Genomic DNA, 23,128 nt, shown 5'->3' with positions numbered 1-23,128 from the left:
CTGCTGCTGTCAAGTGTGGAGACCTGTCCAAGGAGGGAAAGGCAGTGAGAAGTTAGGGAATGATTCTTTGAGGAAAACCCCTTCTACTTCTCATGGAATGCCCTCATCATATCAGCACTGCGGGGCTGTCAGGGAGGTACCAAATCCCCACTGCCAGGGCATTGCTGGGAGCAGCTCCTACTCCCTCCCTGGCAATGCCTCTGCTGCCTGGAGCTGTCCCTGCAGCTGCTTCTCTCTGCCCATGTCACGTTCTGCTCTGTGCTCACAGACCTCATCCAACCTGACCTGTGCTCAGGTCTGCTCTGCAGACCCCTCCTGGCATCAGGGCTCTGCCCTGGAAACCTCTGTGTGTGCAGGGCTCAGCCCAGGCTCCAACATCTTCATGAGAATCATGTTTTCTCTGCATATTCTGAAGGGGAGAAATAAGTTCTCATCTCCCACACTCAGCACAGCCCACAGGAGAGGAAAATTCAAAGCAAAGACTCTGCCTTTGGAGAAATTTTCGCTTTGGCATTTCTCAAGGATCAGCTCTGGCTGGGAGCAAAGCTGACCCAGGCAGCACTTTCTTACAGCAGAAGCACCTTACATTGCCCTTCCCTGGGTCACTGCCTTAACCCAGAGGTGCTGTCTATATCCCTGTGGAAAGCCCAGCAGGCAGGCTGAGTGCTGACCCTGGCATCAGCAGAGTCCCTGTCCCAGAAAACAGACCCCGAGGGCATAGGGACCCTGCTCACAAGGACAGCCCTGGGCACCTCTCAACCATGGCCAGGAGAAGACAGCTGTCCTGCCCTGTCCCTCTCATGGGGCAGAAGGGCATCCCTTCCAGGCAGCACTTTCTGGTCCTAGAGAGAACCTGTCCTCCTGACAGACCCCACACACTGCCCCATGTCCCAGCTTTAGGAGATCCCTCCAGGAACAGAACCTGCATTGCCCTGCACCCACAGACATACCAGGCAGAGGCTGTGGAGATTTCTCCTCCAGTGAGCTCTCAGCATCCATCAGCTCTCTCAGCCTCACAGGTCTCCCCTCGGTGCCTCCAGGCAGTGTCCCCAGCCCTGTGTGCTTGGCAGAGGAGCTGCTCCTGGCCAGAGCTGTCTCTCTGCAGTGCTGCCGGGTTGCCATGAGCTCCCCCCATCCCAGGAGCCTGGCTCAGCTCATCAAGAGAAGACCAGTTCTTGTAGGCTCCCTCCTGGTGCCTCAGACCTCATGGGGATCGTTCTATGATCTCATCTCTGACAATCTCAGGATGTCCCTGCCCAGGGGCTGGGGGTCAGCGCTTGGCATTTCTGCTTCATCAGACCAAGCCAGGGTGTCCTCAGCATCAGAGCTGCCTGTGCTGTGCCTGGGTTTGTCCTCATGGCCTCCAGTTGTCTGCTCTAACGAGCCCCTGGGGAGGCTTTGTCAGGAGTGGCTCCCAGTGGGACCTGTTAGTGCTTCAAGGTACTTTGGGCATTACTCCTGACTTGAACTTCTTGAGAGGTTTCTTCACTCTCATCTTGGTATCTGAGGTCTGTGGACTCAGAAGAAAAGACACCATGGGGCTCATTAACATCCAGAAAGCCCTTACAAGCATCTCTTCAACTCATTTTCATTAAAGAACTCAAAACTTCTACAACTAATTGGATTTCAGAAGGGTCCTTAGTGATGAAGGTTTCAAAGGAATTTCCCATGAAGGACCTTTTTTCAGTCACAGGTATTTTCTGCCATGACTCTGTTGATAGAAGCAGTGACAGCAGCATTATGGGATGGATATCGGTCTGCTAAGGAGATCTGGACAGGCAGGAAAAGCAGTCTTTGGAGATCCAACCCTGCATGGAGAACCTTGCTCTTCCCCAAGCCCAGCAGTTCCCTCACTGGCCTGCCTGGACTCCCAACACTTTTCCTCTCATCATCTGTGCTCACAGGCACAGACAGATTTCTCTGACAACAAACAGCAGTTAAACATGATCCAGTTTAATCCCCATGAAATCTCTCTCCTCAGCTGCTGCTACGGCCAAGCAGCGTGTGAAGGGGGTCAGCTTTCAGAGGAGATTCTCTGGAACAGGAACATCTTTTGGTCCATTGTGGTGGTTTAGCCCTGGCTGCAGGCCAGATGCCCACAAAAGGCATTTTGCTCACTCCCCTTTGTATTTGGACAGGGGAGAAAATATATTGAGAGGCTTAGGAATCAGTGTAAGGACAGGGAGAGATCGTCCTGTCATCAATGACATGGGCAAAACAGACTCAACACCAAGTGAAGTAGGAAAACTACTTAATTTATTACATTACACTACACAAACAGTGACACTGGAGTTGGGAACGCAACAAAATGTTAAAACAAATGTAACCAGATCTTAAAACACTTTCCCCCCCACCACCCCCTTCTTAGCAGACTATAGTCAGAATTTTGCTCCCTTCTTCCCCCTGTTTGCAGCACAGGGGGGCAGGGACTGGGGAGGATGGTGTTCTCCAGATCTTAAGACACCTCTAACCTCGCCCCGCTCCCTTCTTAGCAGACTTCACTCCAATCATGATTTCACTCCCTTCTTCCCCCCCATCAAGGCACAGGGGTGGGCAGGGACTGGGAGTTGGGTGTTGCAGAATGGCTTGAGAAGCCAGGCCATGAGCCTGTGGAGCAGCTGCCCAAGCAGTCGCCTGTGTAGCTCAGTCAGACCAGGCCCCACGCCGTGTTGGTGAGAACAGAAGGGTCAACAATCGGTCAGGGTGTTCTTGTGTCTCGTGCAGCAAGGCCACAAGATGTGGGAGCAGGAGGTGTGATAAGGATTCAGTGTCCCTGGGACTGAGAAGAACACATGATTCCCAGGCTGCAAGATGGGTGGAGTATGTAAATGTAATTTTTAGTTAAGAACCAATTAAAATACAATGTGTGACACGTGGTAGGAATAGTATAAAAGAAAGTGTGTGCTTGCAATAAAGTTGAAGTTGCTTTATCAATCACACTGATTGGCAGCATTCTTCCCTCTTGTTGCGGCACAGGTTGTCCTTTAGAGCACCCTGGTACAGAGGCACAGTGTGTGAGATGACCCAGACAGAGGCAGATTGTCCATTATGACACCCCCAGTACAGAGGCAGGCTGTCCATTATGACACCTGTGGTACAGAGGCACCGGGTGCAAGACACCACCGTGATGGAGTCACGCTGTCCATTACAACACCCCCAGTATAGAGGCAGGCTGTCCGTTACCACACACCCTGTACAGACACACAGGGTGCAAGAAACCCCTGGTTCAAGGCCAGCTGTCCCTTACAGCACCCTGGTACAGAGGCATGGGGTGCTAGACACAGCTGGTGCAGAGGAATGGGATGCCAGACACACCCACTACAGAGGAAAGAGTTCCCATATACCCCCGCTATAGAGGCAAGCTTTCCATTACAACACCCCCAGTACAGAGGCAGGCTGTCCACTATGACACCTGCGGTATGGAGGCAGGCTGTCCTTTTGTCACCCTGTTACAGAGGCAGGCTGTCCATTATGACACCTGTGGTACAGAGGCACTGGGTGCAAGACTCCCCCGGTATAGAGTCACGCTGTCCATTACGACACCCCCAGTATAGAGGCAGGCTGTCCGTTACCACAGACCCTGTACAGACACACGAGGTGCAAGACACCTCCAGTTTAAGGGCAGGCTGTCCTTTACAGAACCCCAGTACAGAGGCATGGGGTGCCAGACACACCTGGTACACAGGAAGGAGTTGCCAGACACACCTGCTACAGAATCAAACTTTCCACTACAACATCCCAATAAAGAGGCAGGGTTTTAATTTCTATATACCTGGTACATGGGCAGGCTGTCCATTACCACACACTCCGTACAGACACACAGGGTGCAAGAAATCCCATGATACAGAGACAGGTTGTCCTTTACAGCACCCTGGTACCGAGGCAAGGGGTGCTAGACACCCCCTGTACAGAGGCAGGCTGTCCATTATGACACACCCAGTACAGAGGTAAATGGTCCCTTATGACACCCCCAGTAGAGAGGCAGGCAGTGCACTAAGACATCCCCGGTACAGAGGAAGGCTTTCGATTACCACACACCCCGTACAGAGGCACCTGGTGCAAGACAACCTTGGTATAGAGGCAGGTTGTCCTTTATAGCACCCTGGTACAGAGGCACGGGGTGCCAGGCTCCACGGACAGAGGCAGGTTGTTCATTGTGACATCTATGGCACACAGGGAGGTTGTCCATTATGACAGAGGAAGGCTTCCTATTCTGGCATCTCATGTACATGGCTGCGGGGTTGCAGACACACTTCTTCCACAGGTAGGCTGTCCGTTACAACACACCCGATACAGAGGCAGGCTGTCCAATACAACACTTCTGATATAGAGGCCGGCTGTCCATTGTGACACCCTGTAGAGATACACACGGTGCAAGACACCCCCAGTATAGAGGCAGGCTGTCCTTTATAGCACTCTGGTACAGAGGAACGGGCTTCCAGACACACCCAGTACAAAGTCAGGCTGTCCATTGCATCACCCCGGTTACAGAGGACAGGCTGTCCATGACGACACCCCCAGTACAGAGGCAGGCTGTCCATTGTGACATCCACAGTAGCTGGGGAGGCTGTCCATTATGACATCCCTGGTACAGAGGCAGGTTGTGCATTAAGACACCCCCAGTACAGAAGAAGGCTTTCAATTACCACACACCCCTTATAGAGACTTGTGGTGCAAGACACCCCCAGTATAGAGGCAGGTTGTCCTTTAGAGCACCCTGGTACAGAGGCACAGTGTGTGAGATGACCCAGAGGCAGATTGTACATTATGACACCCCCAGTACAGAGGCAGGCTGTCCATTATGACAACTGTGGTACAGAGGCACCGGGTGCAAGACGCCACCAGTACGGAGTCACGCTGTCCATTACAACACCCCCAGTATAGAGGTAGGCTGACCGTTACCACACACCCTGTACAGACACACAGGGTGCAAGACACCCCCAGTTCAAGGCCAGTTGTCCTTTACAGCACCCCGGTACCGAGGCAAGGGGTGCTAGACACACCCTGTACAGAGGCAGGCTGTCCATTAGGAAACCAGTGGCAGCGAACCAGGCTGTCCATTGTGACACCCCTGGTACAGAGGCAGGCTGTCCATTGCCACACCCACGGTGCACAGGGATGCTCTCCATTATGACATCCCCAGTAGAGAGGCAGGTTGTCCTTTATAGCTCCCTGGTACAGAGGCATAGTGTGTGAGACTACCCGGACAGAGGCAGGTTGTTCCTTGTGACATCCCCAGTACAGAGGCAGGCTGTTGATTGTATCATTCACCTTACAGAGGCAGGCAGTCTATTCTGGCACCCCATGTACAGATGCACGGGGTTCAAGACATGCTTCTTCCACAGGGAGGCTGTCTGTTATGACACACCTGGTACAGAGTCATGCTGTCCATTACGACACACCCCATACAGACACACGGGGTGTAAGACACCCCTGGTTTAGGGCAGGCTGTCCTTTACTGCACCACAGTACAGAGGCATGGGGTGACAGACACAGCTGGTGCAGAGGAACAGGGTGCCAGACACACCCGATACAGAGGAATGGGGTGCCAGGTACCCCTGCTCCAGAGTAAAGTTTTCCATTACAACATCCCCAGTACAGAGGCAGGATGACAAATACAACACCCCCTGTGCAGACACACAGGGTGCAAGAAACCCCCATTACAGAGGCAGTCTGTCCTGTACAGCACCCCGGTACCGAGGCAAGGGGTGCTAGACACACCCTGTACAGAGGAAGGCTGTCCATTCTGACACACCCAGTACAGAGGTAAATGGTCCGTTATGACACCCCCAGTAGAGAGGCAGGCAGTGTGTTAAGACACCCCCGGTACAGAGGAAGGGTTTCCATTACCACACACCCCGTACAGAGGCACCTGGTGCAAGACAACCTTGGTATAGAGGCAGGTTGTCCTTTAGAGCACCCTGGTACAGAGGCACGGGGTGCCAGGCTCCACGGACAGAGGCAGGTTGTTGATTGTGACATCCCCAGTACAGAGGCAGGCTGTCCATTGTGACATCCATGGCACACAGGGAGGTTGTCCATTATGCCATCCACCTTACAGAGACAGGCTGTCTATTCTGGTACCCCATGTACAGATGCACGGGGTTCCAGACACACTTCTTCCACAGGTAGGCTGTCTGTTATGACACACCCGCTACAGAGGCAGGGTGACCAATACCACACTTCTGGTACAGAGGACAGCTGTCCATTGTGACACCCTGTACAGAGGCACACGGTGCAAGACACCCCCAGTATAGAGGCAGGGTGTCCATTATGACACCCCAGAACAGAGGCAGGCTGTCCATTGTGACATCCACAGTAGCTGGGGAGGCTGTCCATTATGACATCCCTGGTACAGAGGCAGGTTGTGCATTAAGACACACCCAATACAGAAGAAGGCTTTAAATTCCCACACACCCCTTATAGAGGCTCATGGTGCAAGTCACCCCCTTATAGAGGCAGGTTGTCCTTTAGAGCACCCTGGTACAGAGGCACAGTGTGTGAGATGACCCAGACAGAGGCAGGCTGTCCATTGTGACATCCCCAGTACAGAGGCAGGCTGTCCATTATGACACCTGTGGTACAGAGGCACCGGGTGCAAGACACCACCGTGATGGAGTCACGCTGTCCGTTACAACACCCCCAGTATAGAGGTAGGCTGACCGTTACCACACACCCTGTACAGACACACAGGGTGCAAGACACCCCCAGTTCAAGGCCAGTTGTCCTGTACAGCACCCCGGTACCGAGGCATGGGGTGCTAGACACACCCTGTACAGAGGCAGGCTGTCCATTAGGAAACCAGTGGCAGCGAACCAGGCTGTCCATTGTGACACCCCTGGTACAGAGGCAGGCTGTCCATTGCCACATCCACGGTACACAGGGATGCTCTCCATTATGACATCCCCAGTAGAGAGGCAGGTTGTCCTTTGTAGCACCCTGGTACAGAGGCACGGGGTGTGAGACTACCCGGACAGAGGCAGGTTGTTCATTGTGACATCCCCACTACAGAGGCAGGCTGTTGATTGTGACATTCACCTTACAGAGGCAGGCAGTCTATTCTGGCACCCCATGTACAGATGCACGGGGTTCAAGACATGCTTCTTCCACAGGGAGGCTGTCTGTTATGACACACCAGGTACAGAGTCATGCTGTCCATTATGACACACCCCATACAGACACACGGGGTGTAAGACACCCCTGGTTTAAGGGCAGGCTGTCCTTTACTCACCACAGTACAGAGGCATGGGGTGCCAGACACACCTGGTGCAGAGGAACGGGGTGCCAGACACACCCGATACAGAGGCATGGGGTGCCAGGTACCCCTGCTCCAGAGGCAAGTTTTCCATTACAACACCCCCACTACAGAGGCAGACTGACAAATACAACACACCCCGTGCAGACACACAGGGTGCAAGAAACCCCCATTACAGAGGTAGTCTGTCCTTTAGTGCACCCCGGTACAGAGACAAGGGGTGCTAGACACCCCCAGTACAGAGGCAGGCTGTCCACTGTGACATCCATGGTACACAGGGATGGGGAGAAGAATGGGAAGACGAAAGGTAACCTTTATGGGTTCACTTCAGAAGACTGTACTGGGACAGAGAGCGGAGGGGGAAATAACAACAGCACTTAGGTTGAAATATGCACAATGGGTGACACACAGGGCAGCTTCTCGCCTGATGACCAAAGAACCACACACAACCGACCACCACTGAGACCTTCCCAGAGACACATCACCGTGTAAACACTAATCACAAAGTAATTCTGTCTTGTTCACACACATTTCCAAACCCACCTGCGATGGATTGAGCCCAGACTGTTTCTAAACACCCACCAGACATTCAATCACTGCCCCACAGTGGGCTGGGAGAGAGAAACAGAAGAGTCAATGTAATAAAACCTTTGGGCTCAAGATACAAAGAGCATCAAAAGTGAAGGAAAACCCAGGGCCTCAGCGCCCCACTCCCAACAGAAGTGGTGTAAAGGCAGTCACTGACCAACTCTCACCTCCCACTGACTGATGCCCAACCAGGCTCCCCTTGGAAAGAAAGCCCTGCCCAGTTTTATCTCCAAGCATGATGTCATGTTGATGGAATAACCCCTTTGGTCAGCTTTGTCCCCTCCCACACCCTTGCCAAGCCCCAGCCACCTCCCTGGGATGGGCAGAGTGAGAACAGAGAAGGCCTTGATGCTGTGCAAGCCCTGCTCAGCAATAGCTAAAGCATCCCTGTGATCTCAGCACAGTTTGGGTCACAGATCTAAAGCTCAGCACTGTGCAGACTGCTGGGAGGAAAACCAACTGCGTGCCAGCCCCAGCCAGCCCAAAGATGCTTCTCCACCCCCTCTCTGGGCAGCCTGTTCCAGCCCCTCACCACTCTCTCTGTAAAATCTCCCCCCTAATATCCAATCTAAACCTTCCGTCCTTTAGTTTTAACCCATCCCCCTTGTCCTGCCATTATCTACCCCTTTAACAAGCTGATTCCCTCCTGTTTCTCTGCTCCCTTCAGGGACTGGGAGGCTGCAGTGAGGCCCCCCCACAGCCTTCTCTTCTCTAGGCTGACCCAGCCCAGCTCCCTCAGCCTCTCTCCATAGGGGAGCTGCTCCAGCCCTCTGAGCATCCGAGGGTCCAGGTGCCCCCCCCACCTGATGGACCCTGGGGGCCAGTGTCCTTCCCTTGCACTGACTGGGGACACCAGCGGGTGCTGCAGAGCAGTGGGACCCTGGCCACTTCTCTCCATCCCATGGCTTACAGCTGCACTGCTGCCCCTGGCTCCATGGCAGGGGAGGATGGTGAGCTCTGCAGGGCTTCTCCAGAGGAATTCCCTTGCCCTGGCCATGGCTCTCCAGAGGAAAAGGCCTGAGCGCCTCTGGCACCTGCAGGGATGGGTGGTTACTGTAATCTCCTGGAGCAGCTTTTCCATCCAGCAGATGGGCTCTAAAGGTGGCTTTGCCAGCAGCCAAGTAGATCCATTAGCCTCTTCCTGCTTTTGTTCTGCCTCCCTCAAGCTGTGCCAGGGAATTCCAGCTGCTCCTGAAGGGCTCCCTCTGAGGAGGTCTTCTGGCTGTCCCTGTGGCAGCTCTGTCTGTGGGACAGGGCAGGCTGCTGCCTTTCATGCTGCCTGGGGACAGGGTGAGTCTGTGTTTCCAGGTGACATCAAAGCTCCATCCACTGGAGCCACACACACACACTCCTCACCCACTGAAGTCCTGCCCACCACAGCCCTGTCTGCCACCCCTTAGCCCAGCACCCTTTGGAGGAAGGCCTTTGGGGTGCTGGTCCCCAGGCATCCCTGTGCCCAGCAGCCCTCAGGCCCTCTCCCTGCCCATGGTGGCCATGCACAGGGCACAGCTGCCTGGCATCCTTGACATCTCCTTGGCCACCAGCTCCTAAGGAGAAACCTGGTGCTGGACACCTGGTGCTTTTCCTGGGGTGCGAGTTGGCTGATTTCAGCAGCCAGAGCCTGGATGAAACCCAAGGGGTAAACTGAGTCACAGGTTGGGGTGGGTGTATCCAACAGACCACATTTGAAACCAGGCAGGCTTTGAAATGCAAGTGAGGAGGATCTCCTAGGATGTTGGGGGCTTCCATCCACTTCCCGTCCCCATCTTTCCACTCAGGGGTCTGGGTATCAGGACAGAAACTGCTCTGATTCCTAAAGACAGGCAAGAAAGGCATCAAGTACCTCAGACCTTTCCACAGCCTCAATCACAATGGATCCTCCCCCAAAACCAATCAAGGTGGGAGATTCTCCTTTTCATTAATGTTTTAATTATTTTTATATAATATTTTAAAATATTATTAATAATATTATAATTTTAATTATTACAATATTTTATTATTATAAGATTCTAAAGTATTATAAATAATATTATAATATTTAAATATCATATTTTAAAATATTATTAACAACATTATAAATTTAAAATAGAATATTTTAGATATTATAATATTTAAAATAATTATTAATAATATTATAATTTTAAATATAATAATATTTCATTATTATAATATTTTAAAATATTATCGATAACATTAAAATTTTAAATTTAATAATATTAAATTAATAATAGTATAACTTTAAATATATTTTGAATATTATAATATTTTAAAATATTAATAATAATATTATTATTTCAAAATATCATAATATTTTTGAATATTGTACTATTTAAAATATTATAAATAATTATTAATAACATCATAATATTTTGACTATTATAATATTTTAAGTATTATTAATAATATTATAATTTTAAATATTATAATATTTTTAAATTCTATAATATTTTAAATATTGTAATATTTTTTAAAACATTATTATAATATTATAATTTAAATATTATAATTCTTGAATATTATAATATTTTTAAATATTATTAATAATAATATAATTTTAAATATGATAATATATTTAAATATTATAATACTTTTAAATACTATTAATAATATTATATTTTTAAATATTATAATATTAAAAATATAATAGTTTAAAAACATTATTAATAATATTATAATTTAAATGTTATAATATTTTAAATATTATGATATTTTAAAATATTATTACTAATATTATAATTTTTAAATATTATAATCTTTTTAAAAATATAACATTTTAAAAATATTATGAATAATGATAATGCATTAATAACAAATGATAATGGCTGGGAGCCACACAGAGCTCTGGAGGTCGCACCTGAGCGGTGCTGACAAATCCCCTCTGCTCTCTCTCCTGCACTTTGCTTGGGACTGGCTCTAATTCCTTACAAAAGAAGGATCAGCATGTGGAAAGCAGTTACATCTATTCCAGCTGCTGTGGCACTTGGATCCATACACACAGTGAGTACATTGCTAAGGCAAGGCAGGGGGATGCAAATTACTCCCAGGAAGCCATTTCCATTAACTCCTCCCAGACAGAGCATGCTCAGGGACACTCAGGGGGTCTTCTGGTGGTCTTCAGGGATGAAGGCTGGATGTCTTCTTCTCTCTTAGCAGTTTTCTCCATAGTTTCTCAATCACAGGTACAGCCATATCCTACTGAAATCCAAACCAAATCTACTCTCAAAACACTCAAATTCTTTCTATTCTCAAAACAAGCAAATTCTTCTTATATTAAAGTTATATTAATTGTCTCTTAAGCTGAATCTCTATCAATTGACTCAGCATTATTGTATCTCATTGAATCAATGGGGACATGGCAGTGGTAGATGCTGTGACATCACCTTTGCCTGAGGGGTGGATGGGCCAGGAGTGTGCACATTGCTTGTGTGTGACATTGTGATTTCATTGGTGCTGGAGTCGCTGTGATGCCAAGAGAAGGCACATGGCTTGTGGGCGCCCTTCTGATGTCATCAAAAGCAGAGTTGGGCCTCACCCAAATATGGCTTTCAGGAAGAACCATCATCCCCAGAAGCCTGCACACAGCACCCACCCCCGTGGGACACAGGGACTCGTGCGTGAGGTCACCATCCCTTGAAATGAGGAGCAGAGAGCGGTGGCAGCAGGAGGGTGTGAGGTCACATGGCCGAGGGCAGCCCGTGGCCATGGGCTGGGTGCAGAGCAGCCCTGTGCATCAGAGGGGCATCCCAGGGCTCAGGAGCTGCAGCCCTGGCTGGAGCAGTGGGGCTGGGGCTGTCTCAGGGCACTGCAGGGATGTGCCTGGGCACGGTGCCAGCAGGAAACCACAGGCTGCTGCCCGGGGGGAGCAGGGCGAGCGCTGCGAGGTCACGTGGGCTGTGGTTTGTGCACCTGCAGGCTCCAGCTCCCGCTCTGCCCGGGGGGAATAACGGCCCCTGGGTGACACGCTGAGAGCCAGGGACACGGCTGAGCCCCTGGGCTGCGTGTCTGCTGCCAGGGCAGGGACATGGCCCAGCCCGGGCTCCTGCCAGGGACCCGCCGTGGGGCTCTGCGGGGAGGAAGGGGCCAGCCAGCACTCCTGGGCTGGAGCTCTGCCCCTGGCCAAGGGCTTGTCCCAGCTGCTGCTCCCAGCACAGCGGGGCTGGAGTAGGAGCAGGGGCTGTTTCCTTTCCAGCCTGACACAGACCCGCAGCAGTCCCAGCTCCGTGGCTCCCACGGCTTGGCGGTGCCTGGACGTTCTTGGCCTTGGGTTCTTGGATGAGCCCAGCAGAGGAGATGCTCGTTGCTCCCAGTGCCCTCAGCAGGGACCGAGCGGGGACAGACCCATTTCTCCTCCACACCCAGCTTGTCCCATGACCATCCCCTGCCCCAGTGAGCGTGACATGCGCAGCGGGACCTCTGTGTCCCTCATATATGGTCATGAAGGGAGCTGGAGGAGTTCATTGGAGGGCTGGGCTGTGTCGGAGGGGAGATACCTCCTGATAACGACTAAAAAGGGGCTGCTGCTTTGATTGGCTCCTCATGCAGCTGGGTCTGCATCTAAGAGATATATTACCCTTTCATCACTGTCGTCTCTGTGGGTCCCCAGGAGCTGTGACAGGGAGTGTGGTGCTGTAAGGCTGTTCCAGTAGGACAGGAGGCTGAAGCTGGGGATGGAGGGACTCCTGTCCCCTCGGGTGCTGTGGCTGCTTGTCTGGGTTCATCTGTGCAGAGGTAAGTACAGCATCCTTGTCCACAGACAGGGTCAACGAGCACCAGTGTGAACATTGGTGTATCTCTGGGAAAGGGGCATCTTTGGAGAATTCACTGAGATAACGGGCAGGTGTTGCTTGAGTCAACTGAACTTGTTTCTTTCCTTGTTCCTCTCTGGGTGTAGAGGGAGCTGTGGGTCTGGGGGCATGGGGCTGTGCAGGGGGGTCTGGGCATGTGGGGAGATGGTGCCTTGTGAAGATCCAGGCAATGTGTTTGGGTCAGTCTAGGCAGGGAATGGTTGAGATGGGAGGAGGTGCTGCTGGCTGTTGGGTGGTGAATAACCCATCAAGGTTAGAACTGGCCCCCTCCAGCCCTTTGCCGCCCATGGGGAGAAATGTGAGCCTGACACTGGCCTGAGGACAGCATGGAAGGGTACATCATGCAAACTGGTTCCTGGGAAGGAGGACCTTCCAGACCTGTGGTCTAGTGTTCAGTGCTCTCCTGAAGGTTCCCATGTTTGTGCTTGCAGGGGCTGCAGAGGTGAGGCTGGAAAATGGTGGTGGACGCTGTGCTGGAAGAGTGGAGGTGAAACAACAGGGACAGAGGGAGACTGTGTGCGATGACAACTGGGACATGAAAGATGCTGCAGTGGTTTGCAGGCAACTGGGCTGTGGGGATGCTGTTCAAGCTCATAGAATTGCACACTTTGGGTCAGGATCTGGCCCCATTTTGAAGTATGGTTTTCTGTGTCGTGGCACCGAGTCTGCCCTGTCTGAGTGCCAAAAACAGTCTCAAGGATACTGTGATCACTCTGAGGATGCTGGAGTGACATGTTCAGGTAAGGGTGCAGCTCATTCCCCTCTTTAGTGGCCAGGATGGGGGAAGGGACCTGGCTATTCCCTCAGGGCAATAAGTGGGTACTGGAGAAGGGCCCCATGTGGCCATTCACACTGCTGAGCTGGGATTCTCATTCCTGGTCCTCAGGGAAAGCCCAGCAGGAGCCTGAAACATCCTGACCCCTGCTGTGGCTCAGCCCACCCTCTGTGGGTGCCTAAAGCAGGGAGATGGGTGCTGTGCACACCTGCGGTACGCTCTTACCCTGCATGAGGACCCCTCCCTGGGTGGGTGCTGGAGCCGGGGGCTGGTGCAGACAGTGGCTGTGGGTACACCCACACTGGGGTCCCTCTGGGACTGGGGGACATTTCTGGTGGCTCCAAGGGGTTCCTGGGCCTGGGCCTGAGCTCGGTGGTGCAGAGCAGGCTGCCACAGCCAACAGCACCTGGGCCCATCACCTTGGGTCCATCATCAATGGGTCCTTCAGGGGTTGGGGTCCATGCCCAGCAGTCCAGGGTCTCCAGAAGAGCAGCAGTTTATCTGAGCAGTGCCTGTGGCTGTGGCTGTGGGAGAACAGCCAGCCCCCAGTGCTGTGCTGATTTCTGGAGAGCAGGGAGAGGCTCTGGTGTGTTTGTGCCATCAGCACCCACTGGGAGCTGCTGGGATGGTTGAGACTCTTTGCCTGTAGCCAGCTGAGAGATGGGGTGAGACATGCTCAGGACGTTGCAAGAGGGCTCTGGCAACTCACAGGGGTCTTTGCTTGCACCAGGGTTTGTGCGGCTGGTTGGAGGGGGCAGCCCCTGCTCAGGACGAGTGGAGATCCATGATAAGAACCAGTGGAAAACTGTCTGTGACTCAGACTTTGGTCCCAAAGCCACTGACGTGGTCGGTGAAGAGCTGCAGTGTGGGGTAGCCCTGTCCATCCCTGGGGCAGCTCCTTTTGGAGAAAGTTTTGGTTCCATCTGGGACAGAGAGCTGCAGTGTTTGGGGAATGAATCCTTTCTGGCCTTCTGCCCCACAGGGTCCCACAAGGACCCACCCTGCACCCACGCCAACGATGCCAGTGTCACCTGCACAAGTAAGGACTCAGGGTGGGGTGCTGAGTGATGTGGATGAGCTGGGGGGAGGGAGCAGGATGGGGACAGGACACACAACTGGGTTTGAAGGCAGGAGGGGTAATGCTGTTTTCTGCAGCCCTAAGAGAATGCAGAAGGAGGAGGAAGGAAGGCTGTCCATCTGGCCAGTCCTACAGCTGCCATATGTGAAGAGCACCAATGCCCCTTTTCCCCTCTTCCTCTGTCCCCAGAGTACACAGGGTTCAGGCTGGTGAATGGCAGCACGGCTTGTGATGGGCGTGTGGAGGTCCAGGTGCTGGGGACCTGGGGCACCCTCTGTGACTCCCACTGGGACCTCTTGGACGCCCACGTTCTCTGTCGCCACCTCGGCTGCGGGTTTGCTGAGGCCCTTCCTGGAGGAGGGCGTTTTGGGAGAGGCACCGGCCCCACCTGGAGAGAGTCATTCCACTGTGATGGGACAGAAGCCCAGCTGGGACAGTGCCCAGTGACTGCCCTGGGAGCCTCCCCATGCTCCCACGACAGGGACGCTGCTGTCATTTGCTCAGGTGAGTGCTGGGAAAACAGCGTCTGACCCCCATTGTCCCCTGGGGTGTGACATGGCCACCCAAAGCAAGGGATCCCAAGGCAGCCGCAGGGTGAGCTTCTCCTTGGAGAAACCCTCCCTTCACCTGGAGTGATCTGGAGAGCTTGATCTGCTCTGACTGAACGCTCTGAGGTGGGAGAGCTGACACTGAACAGGGTCAGACATCTCTGCCCTCCTGGGGCACCTTGAGCCACCAGCAGCCTTGGGGTCAAACCAGCTCCCAGTCCCTGATCCCCAGGGGTGCAGAGGGGCAGAGATGTGTGGGGTGTCCCATGTACCAGCAATGCCAGGGCAGAGGATGAGCAAGGCTTCTCCTCGTGTTGTCCATCCCCAGGCCATCCCACCATCTGCTGCTCCCTCCTGCAGGAGCTGCCCCATCTGCCTCAGCAGGGACATGTTGGGTGTCTGTGCCCCACCAAGAGCAAAGAGAGTCGTCTCTTGCCCAGCAGGGCTCAGTCCCTGGGAAACCAACCATGAGAAAAGCTGCTCCTGAAGCTCAATGCAGAGTGCTTGGGGCAGGCAATAGGTCTCAAGGGCTCCATCAGGCTTCCAGAGCCTGGAGAGGCACTGCAGGTCTCTGGGCTCTCTGGTGCTGCTGAGGCTGGGCCATGTCTGCTCTCCCCAGGCTCAGACAGCTCCGGGGCCCTGCGGCTGGTGGGTGGAGGCAGCCGGTGTGACGGGCGAGTGGAGATCTTCCAGCGCGGGACCTGGGGCCGAGTCCTGGATGACCAGTGGGACGTGCAGGAGGCCAGCGTGGTGTGCCGGCAGCTGCGGTGTGAAGAGGCAGAGAGAGCCTACAACCCCCCAAAGCCTGAGAGAGGGTCGGGTCCTGTGGGGCTGCGAGGGGTGCGGTGCGCAGGGCAAGAGCCCCACCTGACCCTCTGCAACACCTCCCTGCCCGAGAGCGCGCTGGCAGCTGGGATTGCCGAGGACGTGGGGGTCGTTTGCCGGGGTGAGTGGCACTGCAGGGACCCCCAGGGCTGTGGGCTGGGTGAGCACCATCCCCTGACAGCAGCTGGGCTTCTTCCTGCTGCAGGGAGCCGTCGGGTGCGGCTGGTGAACGGGCCCGGGCGCTGTGCAGGCAGAGTGGAGATCTACTACCGGGGCAGCTGGGGGAGCGTCTGCGATGACGGCTGGGACCTGCCCGACGCCGCCGTCGTCTGCCAGCAGCTGGGCTGCGGAGGGGCGGTGGAGGCCGTTGGCTCTGCTGCCTTCGGGGAAGGCGCCGGGCAGGTCTGGCTGGGCAGCGTGAGCTGCTCGGGGGCCGAAGCTGCTCTCTGGGACTGCCCGGCACGGCCCTGGGGGCAGCCCGACTGCGGGCACAAAGAGGACGCCGGAGTCGTCTGCTCAGGTCTGTGCTGGGAGCTGTGCTGGGAGCCCAGGGACCGGGGAGCTTGGGACAAGGGGAGAGCCAGCAATGGCTGCTGCTGAGCCCCTGCCCAAGCCCATGCTGGGGACACCCACACACAGGTCCTCTCTGTCCCACATGGCGTCTCTGGGGAGACAATGGAGGGAAGGGTTGTCTGTCTGTCAGGGGCTGCCAGGGTGACTGTCTGGCCATGCATTTTCCTTGTCTGGGGGCTTCAGGGTCACCCCTGATCCTACAGCCCTGCACCATCCTGTTCCCTTTGGTCTCTCTCCTCCCAGATTTTGTGGCCCTGAGGCTGGAGAAGAACGACAGCTGCTCCGGGCGCCTGCAGGTTTTCTATAACGGGACCTGGGGCAGCGTTTGCTCCAACTCAATGACTCTCCAAACGGTGTCTCTGGCGTGCAAGGAGCTGGGCTGTGGGGATGCAGTATCCTTGGACCCATTCCTGACTTATGGAAGGCTGCCTGGCCCTGCCTGGGTGGATCATGTGGAGTGTGGGAAGAGTCACAGCTCCTTCTGGCAGTGTCCCTCCGCTCCTTGGCATCCACAGTCCTGCACTGACCTGCGCGATGAGACCCACATCACCTGCAAGGGTAACTCTGAGCCACCCGGGCACCAGCATCCCCAGATTCTGCTCCCTTCTGGGCACTGTCAGACACAGACAGAGCCCACAGGGCCTTTTCCTTTCCATGCCAGACCCTTCTGCTGCTGGTGGTGGCACAAAGGAGCCTTCAGCTCTCAGACCCCACACATTCAGCAGCAGCAGGCAGCCAGGCTGCCAGCAGAGCCTGGGGGAGGCAGAGGTGTCTGCAGGAGAGGTCTCAACAGAGACCCATCAGGGCTCCAAACAGTGTCCCCCATCCTGCCCTCTGTGAACCAGGCTCCCTTGGGGGCTGAGCAGTCAGGGTCCCCCACATTGCCGGGTGTGTCCCCTGAGTGACCGGGGTTCAGCTGCTCCCTTGAGCAAGGTGACTCAGGGATGCACAGGCAGAACTCAGCCCCGCTCTCTGCCACACGACCCCTCTGCTGCAGCCCCTCACCACGGCATTTCCTTCTACAGACAGAGAGACAAGAACGGCCCTGGCCCTGGATCCCACGTGCCCAAACTCCACGAGCTGCACAGGTAGCTGCTCCTCTGCAGGCCTCTCTCCCCTGGCAGGGCTCTGCCTGCTGCCCTGGAGCCCTGAGGGGTCTCTGCCTTCTCCAGACAGGGAGAAGATCCGTGCGGTGGGAGGCGAGAGCGGGTGCTGGGGCAGAGTGGAGGTCTGGCACCGTGGCTCCTGGGGGACGGTGTGCGACGACTCCTGGGACATGCTGGATGCGGCGGTGGCGTGCCGGCAGCTGGGCTGTGGCCCCACAGTGTCTGCCCTGGGCGAGGCGGCGTTTGGGAAGGGGACGGGCCCCATCTGGCTGGAGCAGGTGGAGTGCCGGGGCACAGAGCCATCTCTGCAGCACTGCTGGGCCCGGCCCGGGGACAGCGGCGCCTGCCGGCATAAGGAGGACGCTGCCGTCAACTGCTCGGGTGAGCATCTCCCGGGGGCTGCACTGTCCTGCCCGTGGCCCCGAGCAGGGCCCTGGGCTCCTGCCTGGCCACCCCTGAAGGAGCAGCCCCACAGGAGGGCCAGTGTGGGTGGGATGTGCCAGGGATGTCTGCACACGTGCACACCCCCCCGGGGTGTCAGAGGGGAGGCTCCCCAGGACCTGCACACCCAGCCTCTCAGCACAGCTCTCCTCCTCCACCTCTCCAGCCGTTTTTCAGGATTCTATACTGGTTTGAGGGGTGCTATAATGGTTTTGGGGTGCTCATACTGGTCTTGGAGGTACATACTGGTTTTCAGGGGGATCTATACTGGCTTGAGGGGATTCTGTACTGGTTTTATTGGTGGTGCATACCGCTTTGAGGGCATTGTGTACTGGTTTGGTGTTCTATACTGATTTGGGAGATTCTATACTAATTTTGGCAGTCCATACTGGCTTAGGGGACTTCATACTGGTTTGTGACGTTTTATACTGGCCTTGGGAGTTCTATACTGGTTTCTGGGGTTTCATAGTTGTTTTGGGGTTTTACTGGTTTTAGGGCATCTATACTGTGTTTGGGTAGTTCTGTACTGGTTTGGAGGGTTCATACTAGTTTCTGGGGGGTATATAATTGTTTTTTGGTGGTTCGTATTGGTTTGGAGGTGGGTTCATACTGGTTGGGGGACCCCCATGGCAGCCCCATGGCAGCCCAACCAGTATTGCCAGAAACCACCCCACCAGTGTCCCCAGTAACCAGCCCCTCAGTATTCCCATTACCCACAGTATCCCAGTTAACCCACAGCTCTCCTTCTCCTCCTCTGCAGCTGCACCCAGGACCGCAGCACCAACCCCCCGAGCAGGTAACCTGCCCTGTGTGTCAGCACTGGCTCTTCCCAGGGCCAGGCTGTGACCCACAGCCAGGGGGAAGGGGCTCCTTGCCAGGGTGGGACTTACCGAGGTGGGATGTCAGTCCCCAGAAGGGTGGGACCTTCCCCATCACTCTCCCCTGGGGTCCCTTACCCCGGTGTCACGGGGTCAGGACTGTGGTGTCACAGCCCCCCACCTCTCCCAGCCCTGGGGCTGCTATTTCTGGCTTCCTGCCTGTGCAGATGCCACCCGGGACCGTCTGACCAGCAGCAGGAGAGAGTCCTTGCTTGTCATCATCTGCATCATCCTGGGAGCCCTTCTCTGCTTGCTCCTGGCCCTCCTGGCTGGGCAAGCGTGGAGCGCCAGGGCTGGGCGCAGAGGTGGGTTTGTTCTCCATGGCCCCAGGTGAAGATGTGTGTTGGCAAGGCCAGGGGGGCTGTGGGGTGTCAGTGAGTGGTACAGGCAGAGCTGTGGGGACAGGAGTGTGTGCTGCCCACAGTCCCATGTGTCACCCCATTGACTGCCTGACAACGGGCAACCAGCAGGAAGGGGGAGAGAGAGTCCAGACATGGGGGGAGTCAGGGATGGGGCCAGGAGAGAAATGGAACAGCTGGGCTGGGGAGATGGGATAAAGGGGGATAGATGAGGATGTGACACTGGGAGTGGTCTGGGGAGATGGGGAGGGGGCTCTGGGGGTGTGAGATGCTGGGAGAATCATTGGGCAGCACCTCCCATCCTTTCAGCATCAGGACCCCTGGTTGTTCCTCCATCCAAACCTTACCTCCCCCCAGCAGGGCAGGGGCTGTGTAATGGATCCACTGGGCAGAGAGTGGACAGCTCCAGGGGAGAGGAAAGGCAGGAGCTGCTCCAAGCTCAGCACCAGGAACAGGATCCAGGGTCCAGAGGGGCACAAGGGGGGTCTCTGAGGGAGGGTGTGAGGGTGTTTCTGCCCCTGACCATCTCCATGGGGACATTGCCCTTCCTGAGGAAGTGGCAGCAGTGACTGAACAGCACAGTGGGGCTGTGGTGTGGGGACAGCCCTGGGCTGAGCCAGGGGAACAGGGCTGGGGGAGCAGATCAGGATCCATCCCTTCTCTGCCCATCCCTGAGCCACATCCCTGAGCCAGCCCTGCCTCTGTCTGCAGCCTCTGAGCGAGCCTGGGAGCCCTTCCCTGAGGCCCTGTACGAGGAGGTCGGGTACAGCCCAGCATTGGAGAAGCAGCCAAGGTTCAGCATGTCAGGTGGGTGTGGGTCCCTCATGGAGGCCATAACTCTAAGGCTCTTTCCCCTGGCCCCCACCTAAGACTGACCCCCTGCAGCCCCCTGGCCCAAGGTCCCTGCAGCACTGGGGCTGTGGGTTCTGTGGGGAGAGCAGCCAGGTCTTGGAGCTGGAGAAGAGCTTCATCCTCACCAGCTCATCCTGTCCCAGCCAGTGGACAGCCCCTCTCTGTGTGTCCCTACATCCCATTGTCAGCTGAGGGGTGAGGGAAGGGGCTGTCCTGGAGCAGCTCTGGGAGCCCCTGTGAGTTAGAGTTTTCCCAGGAGAACAAGGAAACTCCTGACCCCTCATACTGGCTCGGTGGGTCCCCTGTCCCCAGCAGCACTGAGCACAAGCTGGGTCAGCAGAACTCACCCCATAAAGCTTCCATCACTCTCTCCAGGCTCCTACTCAGAGGGGTCCCTGACAAAGATGCAGACCCACTATGAGGACATTGAGGAGGAGGATGGTCCAGGATCAGCACCAGGTAATGAGGGCCAGGAAGGGGTGGATCTCTCCTCCCTGCACACTTGTGATGGACACCAGTGTCACCGTGAGCAGCAGGGGAGGATATGGGCAGGGGAATCCTCTGGTGCTGCCAAATCCAGTGTCTGAGGCCCATGTCCCTGCCCTTCCTCCCTTCCTCTGCTCTGCAGGACGTGTCTCCTCACTGTCAGCATCTCCCCTCCCCTTTCAGACATGCCTGTCCTGCCCAGAGATGACCCAGCAGATGGCTATGACGATGCCAGGGAGGTTTCTGACCCTGGGGAGGATCCTGTGTCTGGGCAAGGAGACTGGGAAATGCCCAGGGCACCAGAGGAGGGAGCTGGTCCCAGGGATGCACCTGGAGGTGAGAGGGACAGACAGTGCTGTGGGTTCCTTGGGTGCCAGATGAATTGCTGCCATATTGAGAGCCCACAGTCTGGCAATAGACCAACCTGCCCTGGGTGTTTTCCTTGGGGGGGACCCTTGGTGGAAGAGGGAGGTAAATATTTCTCCACTGGTGAGGAGAAGGGAGGAAGGTGATGTACAGGTCAGGACGGGCACCTGGTGGGACGATCACTCAGTGGGCTGCCTTGCTGCTTGCAGGGACACACCTGCACCCCCAGAGAAGTGCTGAGGCCCCTGGAGCTGAGGGAGATGCCTGGTCCCCTCCCCAGGACAGCACAGGCTATGACGATGCTGAAGAGGTGTCTCTGGCACATCCCCCTGAGGACACCAAGGCTGTGACACCAGAGCTCAGTGCACAGCAGCCCCTGAGCCCTGGGCCAGCACAGCCCGTCCCGGCCATGCAGCTGGGTGCAGCCAGGAGGGAGGAGAGGTCTGTGCAGCTGGGAGAGCCCTGAGCACCAGGGACCCATCTCCCTTCTCCCAGGGGCAGCAGAAACAGCCTGGGGTTTGCTCTCTGTTTATTCTCCTGTGGTTCCTCTGTGCCTCCCCACTTGTTCCTATTAAAGCCTTTGGGGTAGGAAGGGGTATTTTTCTCCTTCTCAACTCTGTGGGAGGGAACTCCTCCTCCCCCTCCTTCCTCACTGACCTTGGTGTGTCTGGGATCTTTCCTCATGTTCCCCCCTCCTCCCTTACCCCTGTCCCAGTCTGGCATTTGTGCCCTTTCTAAAGCCACCCTCACAGAGCAGCACCCCCTCTGCTGATGCGCTCAGCTGATGGCAGCAGTAGGGCTGCTGCAGGGCTGCCTGGACATGGGGAACCAGAATGGGGAACCCAATTTCCCTTCTCACTGGGGCTCCTGCTGCCTCTCTGCTGCCAAAGCCACTGATGTGGAGTCCCACACAGAGTGACATCTCTGCCACTGTCGAGAAACCAAATGATCCTCTGGAGAGGGAGGGACACAGAGAATGTCCTGACACTGAGGGAGTAAAGGGTCGGGGTGGCCAGTTGAGGGTTGGGTTGACCAGTTGAGGGTTGGGTTGACCAGTTGAGGGTTGGGTTGAAAGGGGTTGATGCTGGAGGGAAACGGTCAAAGCCAGAGGGCAGTGGCCAAGGGCTGGGTCAACTGGGTCAACTCTTGATCCAACCATCAAAGACCCTGGGATGGGTTTTCTGGGAAGGGGCTGGAGATGGTTGGGACGCCCGATACGCAGCATCAGTCAATGACGATGACACAGCCACCGACTACTGTGCCAGAGATGGTGGTGGTGGTGCTGATGGTGGTCACCACCCCATTGCCATATCCCCACCTCCTGGCATCTCCCTGACATCCTGGCACAAAGATCCAGGTCTCGTTCAAGCACAAACTCCAAAACCATTGGAATTTCACACAAATTCTTCCCGGAATCCCGGCCACGACTGATCCAGCTTCACCTTTAGTCACTCCAGGATGTTGTCTATGCCCAAGGAGCCAGAAATTCACCCAAATCCTCATATCTCCACCAAAATCCTCACATTTCCCCCCAAATCCTCTATTTCCCCCCCAAATTGCCTAATTCTCACATTTTCTCCAAAATTCCCTCAAGGGAAGAGACTATTACCAGACTGTTACCAAGGATGGGTGCCACGACGAGAGGGAAGATGCTGCCAATCAGTGTGATTGATAAAGCAACTTCACCTTCATGGCAAGCACACCCTTCCTTTGATACTGTTCCTACCAGGTGTTGTACTTGTCGTATTCTAATTGGCTCTTAGCTAAAGGTGACATTTACATACTCCACCCATCTTGCAGCCTGGGAATCATGTCTCTTTCTCAGTCCCAGGAGCACTGAATCCTTATCACACCTCCTGCTCCCACATCTTGTGGCCTTGCTGCACGAGACACAAGAACACCCTGACCGATTGTTGACCCTTCTGTTCTCACCAACACGGCGTGGGGCCTGGTCTGGCTGAGCTACACAGGCAACTGCTTGGGCAGCTGCTCCACAGACTCATGGCATTGCTTCTCAAGCCATTCTGCAACACCCAGGAGGCCAGGAAGGCCAATGGCATCTTGTCTTGTATCAAAAACAGTGTGGCCAGTAGGTCTGGGGAGGGGATTGTGCCCCTGTGCTGGACATTGGTGAGACTGCACCTTGAGTGCTGGGTCCAGTTCTGGGCTCCTCACCATCAGAAGGACATTGAG

General features: G+C 54.9%; 1 protein-coding gene across 1 annotated transcript; it reads left to right on the top strand.

The window, feature by feature from the left end:
• Positions 1-6,568: 6,568 nt before the first annotated feature.
• Positions 6,569-22,607, top strand: LOC311203111 (scavenger receptor cysteine-rich type 1 protein M130-like; the record flags this gene model as incomplete). Its single annotated transcript, XM_084277746.1, has 12 exons — positions 6,569-6,653; positions 13,080-13,388; positions 14,691-15,005; positions 15,675-15,995; positions 16,080-16,394; positions 16,691-17,005; positions 17,445-17,535; positions 17,624-17,934; positions 19,943-20,038; positions 20,459-20,542; positions 20,772-20,905; positions 22,530-22,607. 12 exons carry the CDS (start codon positions 6,569-6,571, stop codon positions 22,605-22,607), a joined length of 2,454 nt encoding a protein of 817 aa, XP_084133872.1.
• Positions 22,608-23,128: the final 521 nt, after the last annotated feature.

Source organism: Gallinula chloropus (assembly GCF_964237585.1).
Source record: "Gallinula chloropus genome assembly, chromosome: 35".
Classification (NCBI taxonomy): domain Eukaryota; kingdom Metazoa; phylum Chordata; class Aves; order Gruiformes; family Rallidae; genus Gallinula; species Gallinula chloropus.
The sequence above is the reverse complement of the archived record's forward strand: the minus strand, read 5'-3'. Positions and strand labels throughout refer to the sequence as shown.